Here is a 20,104-nt window from a genome sequence, read left to right on the forward strand (position 1 = left end):
TCTGTTGCGAAATGTTTTGCTACAGTGTGCACTAATCAATGCAACCCTGTTGTTTTCAAAAGACACTAAGGCTACCTGGTGTCACTCTCTCACACTACTCTGGTCTTATAACTGAGCCACCGACTGTAACTCCTGCATCACTCACTAACTTGTTTTCTAACAGAATACTTTATAATAACAAAAATAAGTTATTAACAAGCTATTAGTCAGTAGTATACTTAAAATGTTATTCTCTAACAATTTCCTCTCCTCTATCCTTCTCGTATCACCTTTCCTTCCCTCGTCTTGTTTCCACCCCCTACTCTCCTTGGTCAGAGTGAGATGGTCCATAGACACATTCAGAAGGAGTTCTGGAGAGTTCAGGAAGTGTGGGAGGGACTCCACAAGAGCAACCTTTCCAGAGGCACAGACACAGCCAAACACAGGGGTACGCATCACCTCACAACAACATAACATACACTATAGTCTTACACACATATTACACACAGTAATTGCCACTCCAACACAAGATGGTTTTCGAATAAATTATTAAATATGAGTATTTGGATGAACAGTATGCTACATGCATATCTAACTTCCTTCTCTCTTTTTTTTGTATCAATCTCTCCTCTCTTTTTTTGATTCCGCAATTCTCTTTCTTGTCCTTTCCTCTCCTCTTCTCTCATGTCCCCCATCTCCCTTTTCCCTCTCTCCCACAGTGGCCAATGGGGCATCAGGTTCCTTTAGCACCAATAGTCCTGCCAGTCCCCTGAGTTCAGTAAGCCTCACCAGTCCACTCAGCCCCTTCTCCCCAGTGCCCGGCTCCCAGGCTTCCCCCACCAAACAGCTGGGTCCGGAGGTAAGCACCAGCCCTTCCTACCACCCACGCAACTACCCAAACACCAACCTGGGTCCCCACCTGTGTCGTCAACCTAACACCCACCTGAGTCCTCAACCTAACACCCAGCCAGATCAAAGTGTTCAACTAGGTCCTGAATCCAACACCCAACTAGGTGCTGATCCAAATAGACTAGTGTCTGAGCCAAAAACTCACCCGGGTCCTCAACTTAACATCCACCTTGGTCCTGACCCAAACACAAAATACCCCCATATACACTCTTTATCTCACACCCAGTCCAGGTCTCTCAGTCCTGAAACACAGTACCAAATCCTGTACTTAGCCACCCAGTCCCGTCCCAAACTTAAATCCCTACTTAACACCCAAACAAGTTCTGAGCCAAATAGACACCCTGGTCTTGAACCAAATGTCCACCCTGGTCCTGAGCCAAACTCCCACCCTTGCACTAGCCAAGCCAACCAGCTTGCCTCTGTAGAGAGTACAGACACCCAGCAACATGCACAACCATACACCTCCCAAGCCAACCAGCATGACCTTAGAGACACCGAAGACACCCAACCAAACACCAGCCCCAACCCCAACCCCACCCACAGCACCAGCCAAGTCAATCAGCCTGCCAATATGGACAGTACACATCTAGAGCCACACAGCCACCGAGCCAGCTCTGGAGTTCCACTCCTCCATGTAGACAGCCATAGCTTTACCCACTCACCCACCCACCCTGCCAAACTAACCAATCAGCAAGCACCTACTGGCAGTAACCCCAGCCACCAACACACCCAGCTAGCCAATGAGCTTTCCCCTCAGCCGAAACAGCAAGCCATTGGCTACAGGAAAGATGTTCTCCCAGACCCACCTTCCTACCGAGCTAGCTACCCTGCCTTCCTCAGATATCCACCTCAGCGCACCCACCTGACTGTCCCTGAGACCCAGTACTCGTCTTCCCGCCAAAACTCCTGTCTGGTTAGCCAACTAGCCTGTAGCCATACTCCAGATCCACATAAACACTCCCTACCACCTCACCCCAGGTCCAGAGTTCTCAGTACTGAAACACAGTACCGGGTACTCTGCTTAGCCACTCAGTCCCGGGAACAATCCCAAGGACGATCCCGCTCAGGTACCCGCACTCGCCCACTCACCTTCCCCAACAACCAGCTAGATGTTAGCGACGGTGCTTACCCTACACCCCACACCCCGATACCACCACACACTCATCCAAACAACAGGCCTTAGGTCAGAGTGTACAGGAAGACCCATCTCTAGACCTGGCGGACTGTACAGTGCCACAACTGCAGCAGTTGTAGCCCACACCAGACAGACTTGACACAACAACAGTTATAATGTGATGTTGTACTATGTTATGATGATGCAGCTTATATTACTGTGTATTGCCAATAGTAAAAAGCAAAGCTGGGGGTTTGAAACAGAATGTGTTATGCTTTCTGGGGAAAAGTTGAGGCTGAAGGTGACTAATGGTCCTAGTCAGTTAATAAAGTTAAATTTTCGTGTCCAGCAGGCTCAGGGAATCCTCACTGAAGGATATTCCCAGGAAAAAGGAAAGTCAGGAGTTTGTAACCTCCATAACACATAGTTAAATCATTCTATAAAGTGCCATTTCAACATCAATGACTTCTTTCACTGCCGGGGGAAAAAAACTCGCTCTGAAGTTGTGCAGCGCTGTTATTGACCAGGGCGCACGTACACATTTTCCTTTCATCTCAAATCTAAAGAGCATGACCTGGTTAGGACAGCCAGACTGCCTGCATGTGTGTCCACCAGGCAACAGAGAGCCTTCACATCTCTCCTGATCCACTTTGCTGTGATTCAGTTAGAGGAAGTTAGGATGACAGGTTATTTCAAGTGTTCTGCGTAATCCCCGGCCAACTACACAGACACACATTATTTATACAAACATAATTGGGAGGTGGAGCGGAAATGTGGCAATGTGGAAATGTTCTCCTGTTTCTTCACGGCGTCACTCACTATGTAGAACATGGCACTCAGTGGTGTAGGTCTGTGGGATACACAAAGTGCCAGGCAGACCGTCCGTTCGGTTCCGCACCTCTGACCAATCAGGGCGTTGCGTTTTCATCCATCGTATCTGTGGTTGGATGGCCGTGTGATATAGTCCTGATCTACAGCATAATGTAGTAGCAGCTTACAAAAGTTTAGCTTCGTATAGCTCCGCTGGGCCTCCCCCTCCCAACTCCAGTCCTTCAGGGTCAAAGTGTCTGCTGGTCTTCTTTCCTCTATGGTGCTTAATCAATCAATAGATTCATTAATTGATAACAAGGAATATGATAGGCCAAGAAATCCCCTCGGCGGGTTTCCCAGGTCCATATCAGCTGATTGATTAAAAGTGAGGGATGTAGTTCAGACGATACTGAGGCACTGGGGACGGATCCTCCTGTTTTAGTATAAAACCCTGAAGCCTGTAGTGCTCTGCCTTCCTCTGGCTCTCAGCCAACTCTCTCTTTCTCTCTGTCGGGGAATGGAGTTCATAATGCCGCTGACGTGTGAGTTATGGTGCGGAAAGAGCAGACAACAGCAGTTGATTTTGTGAATCATATAATCCTACGTGTCATCTGTGTTGCGTAATGACTGTAACTGTTTACAGTGTCTGTAAAATGCTGGTGCTACTTTCTATCTTTGTTTTTCCAATTCAGCAGCAATCAGTGGTCTGTATCAGTACTACTAATATGATTAGAATGCATCAGTGTGTGCATTCACGCTAGCTCTCAGTCCAGGCATCTCATTGGACACCTGTGACCCTTCACCCCTGAAGTTCTTGGGGTCGGGGCTCCATTCCTCAAATCGTCCCATGATCCTCTCTGCTCTGCACTCTGCCTGGCTTTTGTCACTCCTCCTGATGCACAGCGCTCTCTCTTCCTCCTCCTCCCTTCCTCCTCCATCCTTCCTTCCTTCCTTCCCTCTCTTCCTCTCCTTCTCCTTCCCTCCTTCTCGTGGCTGTAGGACATTGGCCCGCCACGGCCACCACTTCCCAAATCCTACTGCCCCCTGGAATCGCCCCCCTCCATCCCCCCTCTGCCATTTGACAGCTCCGCTTGGCCACGCAGCCTGGGCCTGGAGGAAGGTTACCTTGACGACGAAGAGTCCCACGGCAGAAAGGTATTTGGTGACGGGAGGGTGGGAGGGAGTTACCATCCCTGCCATGCCCCCTGGCCACGCCCCATGGCCACGCCCCCAAGCAGGTATATGTCCATAACCACTGATTCAGGGACAGATTTATTTTCATACCCTTACTGGGTAAAGTAAGGATAAGCGGTATAATAAACTGATCCTAGATCTGTGGTTAAGGCAACTTCTACCTCAAGCGCAGTTGTTACCTGTCCTTGAAGCCATCACTGTCTTCCCCAAAACGCTCCCGAACTCCTAAAGCTTTTTCATTCCTCATCACCCAATCCCTCCACCATACACTCTCACACCTCTCCGTCTGTTCTAGTGCTTCACTACTCATGGCTCTTATTCCACCATCTCTTCCTTCTTTCTCTCGCTCTCCATCTCGGCCTGTATCCTTTCTCCAAAAGCACCAGCACTAGAAATGATTATTCTCCTCAGTGACACTGGTCTCACCTTAGTATGCTCTTACACATTGGACAACAGCTGTCAATCAATCACTTTCTATGGTTGATACTGCAAACTCTTCATGCATTTAACAGCACAATTGGTTCCTGTGTGGCCAACAATATATTCGTCAGTAGACCAATAATTAATCAAACAAGTTCTAAAGCAACAATATCAAACAAAAATGAAAACACAATGCAGTGTTTTAAATATAATCTAACAAATCATTCTAGTGTACTGGGTGCTTCTGAATGCTACGGCTAAGCTATGGGCGAGTTGCAGGTTCCCATAGGAACGCTAAGGTTGTGGTTTCTTTACCATGTTGTCTGTGTGTCAGTTGGTGTAGTGATGTGGTAGTAATGTGACTGTGCTAGTCCCTGTGCTAGTGCTGTGTCTGTGCTGTAGTGTGTAGACCGTACGCTTCCGCTTATGCCGGATCTATTTCCAACCATTGAGCTCTGGAATCTGCCACTATATCTGTCAATAACCCCATCATTACTGTCCACACTAATGCATATTATGTAATGCATTCTGTGTTTGTGTAACCATATGGCAAATGGCTACCTGCGTAGCTGGGTATGATGCTATTGCCTGAACAGTGCCAACACTCTCCTGGTGTGTAAAGCTCTTACTTTTGATTGGGTGATGATTCATTAGCTCCTCCTCGTGTTCTGTGTTGCAGCAAAAGTATGGTTACCGACAGGATGTGTCGCCGGGAGAACGGACCAATAGCAACGAAGCTCAGGAGCTGGATCAGGATCGACAGGCCAACATGAATAAAGGTACAGGAAGCAATGGAGCCTGAGTAATGAAGTTCTGGTTTGTCAGTCTGCATAGGCAGCAATGATTCACACATTGTAGTCTACTGCTTGTGGCCTTTGTGGGTAAACGTGTAATACTACCTTGCATTTAAACTAGCAGAGTTATACAATCTCTATGGCGCCAGCAAGGGGAGTTCTATCTCAGTTCACTAAACCTGTACTGGAGCTACTGTGAAATGTTTTAATTAATATTACATATGACTTCTTTCGCAAATGCATTTCTGATCTAATCCCCAACTGTTAGATAATGCTAAACCTAAAAAAGAGAAGGCTCCCCACAGACTCGGAATGAAATCCACTTCAAATGTCAAACCAAATCTAATAGAAGATTAAATGACATCATAATCAAGTGTATATTACTGCTAGCACAAAAATACAATTAGATTACTAATACGGTCCTCATGACTAGCTGTAACTTATAAAAGCCAATTGTTTACAGAATAATAGATTGGATTGTAGCCCCCATGACTCATCCTCTGTGTGGATGTGTCCCAAATGTCATCCTATTCCCTACATAGCGCACTACTTTTGACCAGCGACTATATAGGAAATAGGGTGCCATTTGGGATGCACCATGTCCTCCTCTGACATGCTGTTTGTCTGTCCCCTGACCAGTGGGGATTGTTCCTCCCAGAACTAAGTCTCCCATGGAGGACCAGGGCCACTCCTATGACCATGGAATCACCCGACGCAACGGAAAGGTGCCCAATGGAATCTCCAGGGTAGGCAGCATGCCGGAGAGGGCATTATGGAACTCAGGAAGCTTACATGCTATGTGGATGATGTGATATGATCAATAGACATGATGTATTGTAACTATATTATGATATTTTACCGATTGATGGTGCCTTTATGTTGTGGGCCTACGTCTGGTGTATTGAAGGGTGCAATCAAATTGATCCTTTAAAGATCTTGACATTTGATGTTATATTCCATTGTCATTCCCTCCATCATAATTTCCATGTCATTCCTGCGTCATAGGAGCGCCCGAAGAGTGCAGTGTTCCCTGCTGAGGTGAAGTCCAAGATGAGCATTGAGGAGCAGAACGAGCGTATCCGTAGGAACCAGAGCAGCTCTGTCAGGGACAAGAGACGCAGCCTGAACCTGGGTAGCCAGGCAGGCAACAACTACAGAGTGGTAGGCTCTCATAACTATTTACATATACATACTGTATACATTGATAGCCAGCCACCAAGAATATGTACTGCACGTTGAAATGTAACTTGAGTAGGATCCAATATATTGTTCTGGCTAGAGGTATTCTCGGGTCTAAAAAGTTGGACCCGGCCACGGACAGACCTGAGGACAATTCAGACCCGGACCTGAACGGACTCGGTATTTTTTTTAAGGGGGATCTGGACCCGAACGGACCCGAGAACCATCAAACCTGGACCTGAATGGACCCGAAGACAACCAGACCTAGACCTGAGTGACAAAAAAATTATGTTTTTCAGCCAATTTGCTCTTCTTATTTATGAATAGGTTTTTATATGTTGGCTAGGCCTTCTAAATGACAATAAATTCACCTTATTAGTGTAAAATAAATATGCAATAGGCCATGCTGAGCTGTGGTCAGGTACATTCAGTTCCACACGGGTCTATCAACTGTAGTTGCATAGACCCGAAACCCGATGAAAATCAAACAGGATCCGATCCGGACCAGAGGAAAAGTATTCGGGTTTGGGTGGACCCATGAAGACCTCTAGTTCTGGCCCCTTGGCTGTCTCTCCTGGCCATGATGATTGGCTGAGCCTTTGGTACGGCCTCCCAGTCTCTTTCCTAAATGTTTATCTCTGTGCGTGTCCAGGTGAAGCGGAGGCTAACAGCCCATGAGGTGGACATCAAGGACCTGGAGGCTGCAGTACGGGGCGGGGGTTTGCAGGAATCACCCCGGGAGGAGATTGCTCGCCTCAGACGGTTACAGATGGAACCTGACCACTACGACCTGGACATCAGCAAAGAGGTGAGACACACTCTGGAAACCAAAACAGTGTGAAAAAATCCTTATGTGACTATGATCCAGTCGTGAAATGATATCCCAGCAAATATGACCCCATTGGCCCCATGTGTGTATTTGGTGGGGAAGGTGGGCAGGGGTTAGCCCACACAAAGTACTCACCAAGCCCACACCAGCCCAACACGGTCTAGCCCAGAATTGGCTAGCCCACACCAAACCTAGCACAGGCTAGCCCACACCAAGCCCAGCACGGGCTAGCCCACTACTTAATAATGTAGAAGTGGGAGATAATTTGAATATTCAGGGACATGGTTTGCAAATACCCCAATTCACGTTGTTTAGTTAAAAAATTATACAAGATAAAAATTGCTGACACCATTCAAACCAATCAGAGTTCGTAATTTTAAAGGCAATTGTCTCAGAATCACCTTTTTTCAGCTAGAACCTTATAGTTCCAAGGTGACTAACGTTGTGTGAAGGATTGGGAGACAGGCGCAGGAATGGGTAATATGGGTTTTATTGCCCCAAATTACATTGTGCCATATAAAGGCATGGGGACAAAGACCAAACAAACATGTATACAAAACACAGGGTTGAAACCCGAACAAAAGTGCGCGGAGTACCTCGAATACATACACGGGAAGAGAACCGAAAACAAAGGAGCACAATGATACACCACAGGACGAGACCTGTAATCATATATGCACAATTTGCACGGCACAAAAGCCAAAACAACACAGCACAGGTACTCACAGGCACAACGGACATGGAAACAATAATCGATAGCCCAATGATAAAACAAAGGTCACATTTATACAAATACAATCAGTGAGGAATATGAACCAGGTGTGCGTAATGACACAGTTCAGTGCCTAGAGGCCGGTGACGTAGACCTCCGAAACTGGTGCACGGAATGAGCAAGAGTACCGGAGGGATCCGTGACAGTGACACTTTATTTTTGTGCAACCATTACTGAGAGTGCCATTCCAGTTTAAGTGTTCTGTTGTATAATGTAAAACATATATTTTTTTATCCCCATTTTCGTGATATCCAATTACGATCTTGTCTCATCGCTGCAACTCCCCAACGGGCTTTGGAGAGGCAAAGGTTGAGTCACATGTCCTCCGAAACATGACCCGCCTAACCGCGCTTCTTAACACCTTCCCACTTAACCCAGAAGCCACCCGCACCAATGTGTCGGAGGAAATCAATCAAGCCTTGAATCAAACCCAGGTTTGCTGTGATGCAACTCCTTCAAGACTTTTGGAAAAGCATTCCAGGTGAAGCTGGTTGAGAGAATGCCAACAGTGTGCAAAGCTGTCATCAAGGCAAATGATGGCTACTTTGAAGGATCTAAAATCTATTTGATTTGTTTAACACTTTCACTATGTAATATTTTTTTATTTTGTATAATGCCAATGATAAAGTCTGTACAGTTGACATATTAGGAACTTGAATTTTCTCTTGTAAAAATAATAACACACAGTACTGGTCAAAAGTTTGGACACACCTACTCATTCCAGGGTTTTTCTTTATTTTTACCATTTTCAAAATCCAAATGTATTTTATATTTGAGATTCTTCAAAGTGGCCACTCTTTTCCTTGATAACAGCTTTGCACACTCTTGGTATCCTCTCAACGAGCTTCATGAGGTAGACACCTTGAATGCATTTCAATTCACCTTTTCACACGTACCAACAAATGGGTGAGATCATTCTACAGTGGTCCCTGGAGTGTATGCTCAAACCGGTTTGATAAGAATGCTTATTTAGAACATCCAGTTTCGATTGACGCAACAGACAGCATTTGAGCTAGCCACACAGTATTTTCACAGAAACATTTTGCACAAACACAGTCCTTACAAAGTTATGTCCTGAATGTGACAAGTTGATTTTTGGATGCAATGTTCAGACATTCACAGAAGTAGCAACATCATACACAATCATCCAAACCAGAAAATGTAAGCTACATTAGTCCTAGCGCTAACTGAGGAAATATTAACGTTACACAAGCGGTCATATTTAGATAACTCTCGGCTGACAGAAACAACAATATGAATTAGCTAACAGCAATTACTATTCACAATGAATCACATCACAGGTGAGCTCAACATTGATTGAAATAGTTGAGTAAAATGCTTTCTAGAAATCGAAAAGTAATCCGATGATGGGTAGTTTGTGTGCACCGCCATGTTTGTTTTTCACGTCAACCAAAGATAATTAGAGAAGACAAGATGAGTTTGGTCTGTTTGCAGTATGCTTGTTGAAGGGGGTGTGTCGTCTATGATCATTCACTTCCCTTCATTCAGTTCCGTAAGTTTACCCAAAAGATGAGTGAACCATTCCTTCCCCTCATTATAACATCTTTGGTCTGACAGACATTTACGTGACACCCAGAAGGCATTGTTTAATGTCAACAAACATGGTGCCACACCTAGCTGGCAAATAGCTTAGCATTAGCTAATTACAATCAGTACCACCTTCAAAAAAGTATTTTACATACATCATAGGTGTCCATTACAATCTATGCAATAATTGGAATGCATTATTTGTCATCAGTACTTGGAAACATGTGAATAAAATTGTAAATACATTATGCTCCATACACACATACATACTATGCTACAGTAGATGCGACAACACGATATATGGAAAATAAGGCACTTACTTTGATAGGATGTCCAAGGTTATTGTGTGTAAGGAAAACAACAAGGCAGGCAATGCGAGCGCCAGCAAAACTGCTGGTGAAGTTCGAGGGCTCTCCTCGAAAAGAGAAATTTGACCGGCTCAGTAAAGCCTCAAACATAAATTGTCTGCAACTCTGAAATGGGATAATTCTATGTGAATTAATAAGGAGGCGGAACACACCTCAATTCAAATTTTTATTAGAAAATACAACTTGTTCGAAAATAATTTGAAATTGACAAGTTGAAACATACCCTATAGATAATTAACAGGCAGCTCGTGTTAACTGTCCTGTTGCGTAACAATCACATTTTGGAACAGTGAGTGCATTCTGACATCACATGCATAAAACAACTCACTCTGGGGCGACCTTTAAAGAAGTGTGGAACTCACATATGAAAATTGTAAGAGGTGTGCCTTGTTAAAAGTTAATTTGTGCAATTTCTTTCCTTCTTAATGCATTTGAGCCAATCAGTTGTGTTGTGACAAGGTAGGGGTGGTATACAGAAAATATGCCAATTTGGTAAAAGACCAAGTCCATATTATGGCAAGAACAGCTCAAATAAGCAAAGAGAAATGACAATCCATCATTACTTTAAGACACGAAGCTCAGTCAAACCGGAACATTTCAAGAACTTTTAAACTTTCTTCAAGTTCAGTCACAAACACCATCAAGCGTTATAATGAAACTGGCTCTCATGAGGACTGGCCACAGGAAAGGAAGACCCAGAGTTACCTATGCTGCAGAGGATAAGTTCATTGGCGTTACCAGACTCAGAAATTGCAGCCCAATAAATGCTTCACAGAATTCAAGTAACAGACACATCTGAACATCAACTGTTGAGTGGACACTGCGTGAATCAGGTCTTCATAGTTGAATTGCTGCAAAGAAACCACTACTAAAAGACACCAATAATAATAAGAGACTTGCTTGGGCCAAGAAACACGAACAATGGCCATTAGACCGGTGGAAATCTGTCCTTTGATCTGATGAGTCCAAGTTTGCGATTTTTGGTTCCAACTGCTGTGTCTTTGTGAGATGCAGAGTAGGTGAACAGATGATCTTTGTATGTGTAGTCCCCACCCTGAAGCATGGAGGAAGAGGTGTGATGGTGTGGGGGTGCTTTGCTGGTGACACTGTCTGTAATTTTTTTAGAATTCAAGGCACACTTAACCAGCATGGCTACCACAGCGTTCTGCAGTGATACCCCATCCCATCTGGTTTGCGCTTGTGGGACTATCATTTGTTTTTCAACAGGACAATGACCCAACACACCTCCAGGCTGTGTAAGGGCTATTTGACCAAGAAGGATAGTGATGGAGTGCTGCTTCAGATTAACTGGCCTCCACAAGCACCCGACCTCAACCCAATTGATGGTTTGGGATAAGTTGGACCGCAGAGTTTTTACATTTTTTATTTCATTTACAAAAGCGACCTGGTCAAGATAAAGTAAAGCAGTGCGACAAAAAAAACAACACAGAGTTAGTTACACATGGGATAAACACACATACAGTCAATAACACAATAGAACATCTGTATAAAGTGTGTGCAAATGAAGTAAGGAGGTAAGGCAATAAATAGGCCATAGTGGTGAAGTAATTACAATTTATCACTTACCACTGGAGTGATAGATGTGCAGATGAGGATGTGCAAGTAGAAAAACTGGTGTGCAAAAGATCAGAAAAAAATATATATATGGGGACGAGGTAGGTAGTTGGTTGAATGGGCTATTTACAGATGGCCTCTGTACAGCGGTAGCAATCGGTAAACTGCTCTGACAGCCGATGCTTGATGTTATTGAGGGAGATATAAGTCTCCAGCTTCAGGGATTTTTGCAATTCGTTCCAGTCATTGGCAGCAGAGAACTGGAAGGAAAGGTGGCCAAAGCAGGTGTTGGCTTTGGGGATGATCAGTGAGATATACCTGCTGGAACACGTGTTACGGGTGGGTGTTGCTATGTTGACCAGTGAGCTGAGATAAGGCACATCTTTATATAGCAAAGACTTATAGATGACCTGGAGCCAGTGGGTTTGGCGACGAATATGAAGCGAGGACCAGCCAAAGAGAGCATACAGGTCACAATGGTGGGTAGTATGTGGGGCTTTGGTGACAAAACGGATGGCACTGTGATAGACTGCGTCCAATTTTCTCAGTAGAGTGTTGGACGTTATTTTGTAAAGGACATCGCCGAACTCAAGGATCGGCAGGATAGTCAGTTTTAAGAGGGTATGTTTGGCAGCATGAGTGGAAGAGGCTCTGTTGTGAAATAGGAAGATTTATTTTGGACCTGAATGGACTTATTTTTGGATTGGAGATGCTTAATATGAGTCTGGAAGGAGAGTTTACAGTCTATCCAGACACTTAGGTATTTGTAGTTGTCCAGATAACAGATAACTATTGAATTCGGAAGTTTACATACACTTAGGTTGGAGTCATTAAAACTTGTTTTTCAACCACTCCACAAATGTCTTGTTATCGTTTTGGCAAGTCAGTTAGGACATCTACTTTGTTCATGACACAAGTAATTTTTGTGTTGTTTACAGACAGATTATTTCACTTATAATTCACTGTATCACAATTCCAGGGGGTCAGAAGTTTACATACACTTAGTTGACTGTGCCTTTAAACAGCTTGGAAAATTACAGAAAATAATTGAATGGCCTTAGAAGCTTCTGACAGGCTAATTGACATCATTTGAGTCAAATTGGAGGTGTACCTGTGGATGTATTCCAAGGCCTACCTTCAAACTCAGTGCATCTTTGCTTGACATCATGGGAAAATCAAAAGAAATCAGCCAAGACCTCAGAAAAAATATTGTTGACCTCTACAAGTCTGGTTCATCCTTGGGAGCAATTTCCAAACGCCTGAAGGTACCATGTTCATCTGTACAAACAATAGTATGCAAGTATATACACCATGGGACCACGCAGCCGTCAAACTGCTCAGGAAGGAGACGCGTTCTGTCTCCTAGAGATGAACGTACTTGGCCAGGTCGATAAAGACGGCTGCACAGTACTGTTTTTTATCGATGGTGGTTATGATATCATTTAGGACCTTGAGCATGGCTGAGGTGCACCCGTGACCAGCTCGGAAAACGGATTGCATAGCGGAGAAGGTACAGTGGGATTCGAGATCGTCGGTGATCTGTTTGTTCACTTGGCTTTCGAAGACTTTAGAAAGGCAGGGCAGGATGGATATAGGTCTGTAACAGTTTGGGTCTAGATTGTCTCCTCCTTTGAAGAGGGGGATGACAGCGGCCGCTTTCCAATCTTTAGGAATCTCAGACGATACGAAAGTGAGGTTGAACAGACTAGTAATAGGGGTTGCGACAATGGCAGCGGATAATTTTAGGAAGAGATTGTCTAGCCCAGCTGATTTGTAGGGATCCAGATTCTGCAGCTCTTTCAGGACATCAGCTGTCTGGATTTGGGTGAAGGAAAAGCAAGCCCCCCCCCCCCCCCCCCCCCCGCTGCAGAGCTGTTGGCCGGGGTTGGGGTAGCCAGGTGGGAAGTGTGGCCAGCCGTAAAGAAATGCTTAATGAAATTCTCAATTATCGTGGATTTATCGGTGGTGACAGTGTTTCCTAGCCTCAGTGCAGTGGGCAGCTGAGAGGAGGTGCTCTTATTCTCCATGGACTTTACAGTGTACCAAACTTTTGGGAATTAGTGCTGCAAGATGCAAATTTCTGTTAGAAAAAGCTAGCCTTTGCTTTCCTAACTGACTTTGTATAGTGGTTCCTGACTTCCCTGAAAAGTTACATATCGCGGGGACTATTCGAAGCTAGTGCAGTGCGCCGCAGGATGTTTTTGTGCTGGTCAAGGGCACTCAAGTCTGGAGTGAACCAAGGGCTATATCTGGTCTTAGTTCTAACAGTTTTTGAAAGGGGCATGCTTTTTTAAGATGGTGAGGAAGACACTTTTGAAGAACAACCAGGCATCCTCTACTGACGGGATGAGGTCAATATCCTTCCAAGATATCCGGGCCAGGTTGATTAGAAAGGCCTGCTCGCATAAGTGTTTTAGGGCGCGTTCGACAGTGATGAGGGGTAGTCGTTTGACCGCGGACCCATAACGGACGCAGGCAATGAGGCAGTGATCACTGAGATCCTGGATGAAAACAGCAGAAGTGTATTTAGAGGGGAAGTTGGTCAGGATGATGTCTACGAGGGTGCCCGTGTTTACGGATTTGGGGTTTTACCTGGTAGGTTCTTTGATCATTTGTGTGAGATTGAGGGCATCTAGTTTAGATTGTAGGACGGCCAGGGTGTTAACATACATCTTGAATAACGTTCCAACCGGAGAATTAGATTGACTTCAGATGATCGGTGGAACGGGGTCCTCCTCATGTGAACGCGCATGGTGAAAGCATGGTCAGCTCGTGGCAGTGGTGACTAATTCTCCTTCGCCCCCCCTTCACATTAGAGTCATCAGACAAAGTTCTATTGACTGTTGACATCTAGTGGAAGCCGTAGGAAGTGAAAACTCATCAATATCTCGCTGTAATTTCAATGAGAGCTTGGTTGAAAATCTGCCACCTCAGAAAAAATCCAAACAGGAAGTGGAACTTCTCAGGTTTTTGCCTGCCATATGAGTTCTGTTATACTCACAGACATAATTCAAACAGTTTTAGAAACTTCAGAGTGTTTTCTATCCAATACGAATAATAATATGCATATATTAGCAACTGGGACTGAGGAACAGGCAGTTTACTATGGGCACCTCTGTGCACCTTTCATCCAAGCTACTCAATACTGCCCCTGCAGCCATGAGAAGTTAAGCGAAGAGTGAAGGAAAAGCAGCCAGCAAGTGCTCAGCATATTTGGGAACTCCTTCAAGACTTTTGGAAAAGCATTCCAGGTGAAGCTGGTTGAGAGAATGCCAACAGTGTGCAAAGCTGTCATCAAGGCAAATGATGGCTACTTTGAAGGATCTAAAATCTATTTGATTTGTTTAACACTTTTTTGGTTACTACATGATTCCATGTGTGTTATTTCATAGTTTTGATGTCTTCACCATTATTCTACATTGTAGAAAATAGTAAAAAAATTAAGAAAAACCTTTGAATGAGTAGGTGTGTATCCAAACTTTTGACTGGTACTGTATATACAGTGCATTCGGAAAGTTTTCAGACCCCTTGACTTTTTCCACATTTTGTTAGCCTTTTTCTAAAATTGATTAAAATAGTATTTTTTTCTCATCAATCTACACACAATACCACATAATGACAAAGCAGAAATACGTTTTTAGACTGAAATATGACATTTACATAAGTATTCAGACCTTTTACTCATTACTTTGTCGAGGCACTTTTGGTAGCGATAACAGCCATAAGTCTTCTTGGGTATGGCGCTACAAGCTTGGTGCACCTGTATTTGGGGAGTTCTCCCATTCTTCTCTGCAGATTCTCTCAAGCTCTGTCAGGTTGGATGGGGAGCGTCTCTGCACAGCTATTTTCAGATCTCTTCAGTGATGTTCAATCGGGTTCAAGTCTGGACCCTGGCTGGGCCACTCAAGGACATTTAGAGACTTGTCCCGAAGCCACTCCTGCATTGTCTTGGCTGTGTGAACTTAACAAAAATATAAATGCAACATGTAAAGTATTGGTCCCATTTTTCATGAGCTGAAATTAAAGATTTCAGAAATGTTCCATACGCACAAAAAGAGTATTTCTCAAAAATGTTGGTGCACAAATGTGTTTATGTCTCTGTGAGTGAGCATTTCTCCTTTGCCAAGCTAATCTATCCACGTGACAGTTGTGGCATATCAAGAAGCTGTTTAAACAGCATGATCATTACACAGGTGCACCTTGTGCTGGGGACGATATAAGGCCACTCTAAAATGTGCAGTTTTGTCACACAACACAATGCCACAAATGTCTCAAGTTTTGAGGGAGCTTGCAATTGGCATGCTGACTGCAAGAACGTCCAACAGAGCTGTTGCCAGATAATTGAATGTTAATTTCTCTACCATAAGCCACCGCCAAAGTCATTGGCAGTCCATCCAACTGGCCTCACAACCGCAGACCACGTGTATCCACGCCAGTCCATGACCTGCACATCCTGCTTCTTAGGGGTGGGCTTATTTCAGGCAAAGTGAGAGCTGCCCTTGGAGCAAACTACCTTGGTGCCAATATGGAGCCGATGAGCAAAGGTGCATCGGCACAATGTGGGCAGTCTACATGGGTCCAGTGTTTTAACCCTCATTTGTTTGCTGGGAAAAGATTAGCTTATTTCAAGCAAAGTGAAGGCTGCCCTCACAAGATATGGGCTGCCCACACTGGGACACACTGGGGCAATTTATTTTTTATTTTATTTTACCTTTATTTAACCAGGTAGGCTAGTTGAGAACAAGTTCTCATTTGCAACTGCGACCTGGCCAAGATAAAGCATAGCAGTGTGAACAGACAACAACACAGAGTTACACATGGAGTAAACAATAAACAAGTCAATAACATGGTAGAAAAAAAGAAAAAAAGAGAATCTATATACAATGTGTGCAAAAGGCATGAGGAGGTAGGCAATAAATCAGATAATTACAATTTAGCAGATTAACACTGGAGTGGTAAATCATCAGATGGTCATGTGCAAGTAGAGATACTGGTGTGCAAAAAAAGCAGAAAAGGAAATAAAAGCAGTATGGGGGGGGTGAGGTAGGTAAATTGGGTGGGCTATATACCGATGGACTATGTACAGCTGCAGCGATCGGTTAGCTGCTCGGATAGCAGATTTTAAGTTGTTGAGGGAGATAAAAGTCTCCAACTTCAGAGATTTTTGCAATTCGTTCCAGTCGCAGGCAGCAGAGAACTGGAAGGAAAGGCGTCCAAATGAGGTTTTGGCTTTAGGGATGATCAGTGAGATACACCTGCTAGAGCGCGTGCTACGGGTGGGTGTAGCCATCGTGACCAGTGAACTGAGATAAGGCGGCACTTTACCTAGCATAGCCTTGTAGATGACCTGGAGCCAGTGGGTCTGACGGCGAACATGTAGCGAGGGCCAGCCGACTAGGGCATACAGGTCGCAGTGGTGGGTCGAATAAGGTGCTTTAGTAACAAAACGGATGGCACTGTGATAAACTGCATCCAGTTTGCTGAGTAGAGTATTGGAAGCCATTTTGTAGATGACATCGCCGAAGTCGAGGATCGGTAGGATAGTCAGTTTCACTAGGGTAAGTTTGGCGGCGTGAGTGAAGGAGGCTCTGTTGCGAAATAGAAAGCCGACTCTAGATCTGATTTTGGATTGGAGATGTGTGATATGAGTCTGGAAGGAGAGTTTGCAGTCTAGCCAGACACCTAGGTACTTATAGATGTCCACATATTCTAGGTCAGAACCGTCCAGGGTGGTGATGCAAGTCGGGCGTGCGGGTGCAGGCAGCGAACGGTTGAAGAGCATGCATTTGGTTTTACTAGCGTTTAAGAGCAGTTGGAGGCCACGGAAGGAGTGTTGAATGGCATTGAAGCTCGTTTGGAGGTTGGTTATCACAGTGTCCAAAGAAGGGCCAGAAGTATACAGAATGGTGTCGTCTGCGTAGAGGTGGATCAGGGAATCGCCCGCAGCAAGAGCAACATCATTGATATATACAGAGAAAAGAGTCGGCCCGAGAATTGAACCCTGTGGTACCCCCATAGAGACTGCCAGAGGACCGGACAGCATGCCTTCCGATTTGACGCACTGAACTCTGTCTGCAAAGTAGTTGGTGAACCAGGCAAGGCAGTCATTAGAAAAACCGAGGCTACTGAGTCTGCCGATAAGAATATGGTGATTGACAGAGTCGAAAGCCTTGGCCAGGTCGATGAAGACGGCAGCACAGTACTGTCTTTTATCGATGCCGGTTATGATATCATTTAGTACCTTGAGCGTGGCTGAAGTGCACCCGTGACCGGCTCGGAAACCGGATTGCACAGCGGAGAAGGTACGGTGGGATTCGAGATGGTCAGTGATCTGTTTGTTGACTTGGCTTTCGAAGACCTTAGATAGGCAGGGCAGGATGGATATAGGTCTGTAACAGTTTGGGTCCAGGGTGTCTCCCCCTTTGAAGAGGGGGATGACCGCGGCAGCTTTCCAATCCTTGGGGATCTCAGATGATACGAAGGAGAGGTTGAACAGGCTGGTAATAGGGGGTGCGACAATGGCGGCGGACAGTTTCAGAAATAGGGGGTCCAGATTGTCAAGCCCAGCTGATTTGTATGGGTCCAGGTTTTCCAGCTCTTTCAGAACATCTGCTATCTGGATTTGGGTAAAGGAGAAGCTGGGGAGGCTTGGGCGAGTAGCAGCGGGGGGGGGGGGGGGGGCTGTTGGCCAAGGTTGGAGTCGCCAGGAGGAAGGCATGGCCAGCCATTGAGAAATGCTTGTTGAAGTCTTCGATCATCACGGATTTATCGGTGGTGACCGTGTTACCTAGCCTCAGTGCAGTGGGCAGCTGGGAGGAGGTGCTCTTGTTCTCCATGGACTTTACAGTATCCCAGAACTTTTTGGAGTTAGAGCTACAGGATGCAAATTTCTGCTTGAAAAAGCTGGCCTTTGCTTTCCTGACTGACTGCGTGTATTGGTTCCTGACTTCCCTGAACAGTTGCATATCGCGTGGGCTCTTCGATGCTATTGCAGTTCGCCACAGGATGTTTTTGTGCTGGTCGAGGGCAGTCAGGTCTGGAGTGAACCAAGGGCTATATCTGTTCTTAGTTCTGCATTTTTTGAACGGAGCATGCTTGTCTAATATGGTGAGGAAGTAACTTTTAAAGAATGACCAGGCATCCTCAACTGACGGGATGAGGTCAATATCCATCCAGGGTACCCGGGCCAGGTCGATTAGAAAGGCCTGCTCGCAGAAGTGTTTTAGGGAGCGTTTGATAGTGATGAGGGGTGGTCGTTTGACCGCGGACCCGCAGCGGATACAGGCAATGAGGCAGTGATCGCTGAGATCTTGATTGAAGACAGCAGCGGTGTATTTGGAGGGCAGGTTGGTCAGGATAATGTCTATTAGGGTGCCCATGCTGACGGATTTAGGGTTGTACCTGGTAGGTTCCTTGATGATTTGTGTGAGATTGAGGGCATCTAGCTTAGATTGTAGGACTGCCGGGGTGTTAAGCATATCCCAGTTTAGGTCACCTAACAGAACAAACTCTGAAGCTAGATGGGGAGCGATCAATTCACAGATGGTGTCCAGGGCACAGCTGGGAGCTGAGGGGGGTCGGTAGCAGGCAGCAACAGTGAGAGACTTATTTCTGGAGAGATTAATTTTTAAAATTAGAAGTTCGAACTGTTTGGGCATAGACCTGGAAAGTATGACAGAACTTTGCAGGCTATCTCTGCAGTAGATTGCAACTCCTCCCCCTTTGGCAGTTCTATCTTGACGGAAAGTGTTATAGTTGGGTATGGAAATCTCAGAATTTTTGGTGGCCTTCCTAAGCCAGGATTCAGACACGGCAAGGACATCAGGGTTGGCAGAGTGTGCTAAAGCGGTGAGTAAGACAAACTTAGGGAGGAGGCTTCTGATGTTGACATGCATGAGGCCAAGGCTTTTTCGATCACAGAAGTCAACAAATGAGGGTGCCTGGGGACATGCAGGGCCTGGGTTAACCTCCACATCACCCGAGGAACAGAGGAGTAGTAGGATGAGGGTGCGGCTAAAGGCTATCAAAACTGGTCGCCTAGAGCGTTGGAGACAAGGAATAAAAGGAGCAGATTTATGGCCGTGGTAGAATAGATTCTGGGCATAATGTGCAGACAGGGGTATGGTGGGGCACGGGTACAGCGGAGGCAAGCCCAGGCACTGGGTGATGATAAGAGAGGTTGTATCTCTGGACATGCTGGTCTCAATGGGTGAGGTCACCGCATGTGTGGGAGGTGGGACGAAGGGGGTATCAGAGGTACGGAGAGTGGAACTACGGGGTCCATTGCAAACCAAAACAATGATAACTATGATAACTAGCCTGAACAACAGTATACAAGGCATATTGATATTTGGCAGAGACATACAGTAAGGCATAAAGTGATTGCAGGTCTTGATTGGGAGAGCTAGCTAAAACAACAGGTGAGATAACAGCAGCTAGTCAGCTAACACAGCAACAGCAGGTAAAAATGGCGACGACTAGGCAGAGAGGGTCGGATTAACTACACACAGAGCCTGAGTTAAAACACAGAGCCGACAGATAAAACACAAGTAAACAGAATGGAGTACCGTAAATTAATGGACAGTCCGGTAGGCATCAGCTATGTAGCCAGGT

General features: G+C 45.3%; 1 protein-coding gene across 20 annotated transcripts in view; it reads left to right on the top strand.

Moving 5' to 3' along the window:
- LOC139563527 (pleckstrin homology domain-containing family A member 6-like) overlaps nt 1-20,104 on the top strand; it is a 165,151-nt gene that overhangs the window by 133,243 nt on the left and 11,804 nt on the right. For 17 of the 20 annotated variants that reach the window (XM_071382332.1, XM_071382296.1, XM_071382365.1 and 14 more), the window contains 7 exons: nt 316-427; nt 699-838; nt 3,812-3,967; nt 5,106-5,205; nt 5,860-5,966; nt 6,226-6,381; nt 7,052-7,207. In XM_071382332.1, coding sequence (XP_071238433.1) covers nt 316-427; nt 699-838; nt 3,812-3,967; nt 5,106-5,205; nt 5,860-5,966; nt 6,226-6,381; nt 7,052-7,207 — 927 coding nt within the window. The other 3 variants (XM_071382405.1, XM_071382385.1, XM_071382395.1) reach the window with 3 other exon arrangements.

The sequence above is a fragment of the Salvelinus alpinus genome, chromosome 2 (genome assembly GCF_045679555.1).
Source record: "Salvelinus alpinus chromosome 2, SLU_Salpinus.1, whole genome shotgun sequence".
NCBI lineage: Eukaryota > Metazoa > Chordata > Actinopteri > Salmoniformes > Salmonidae > Salvelinus > Salvelinus alpinus.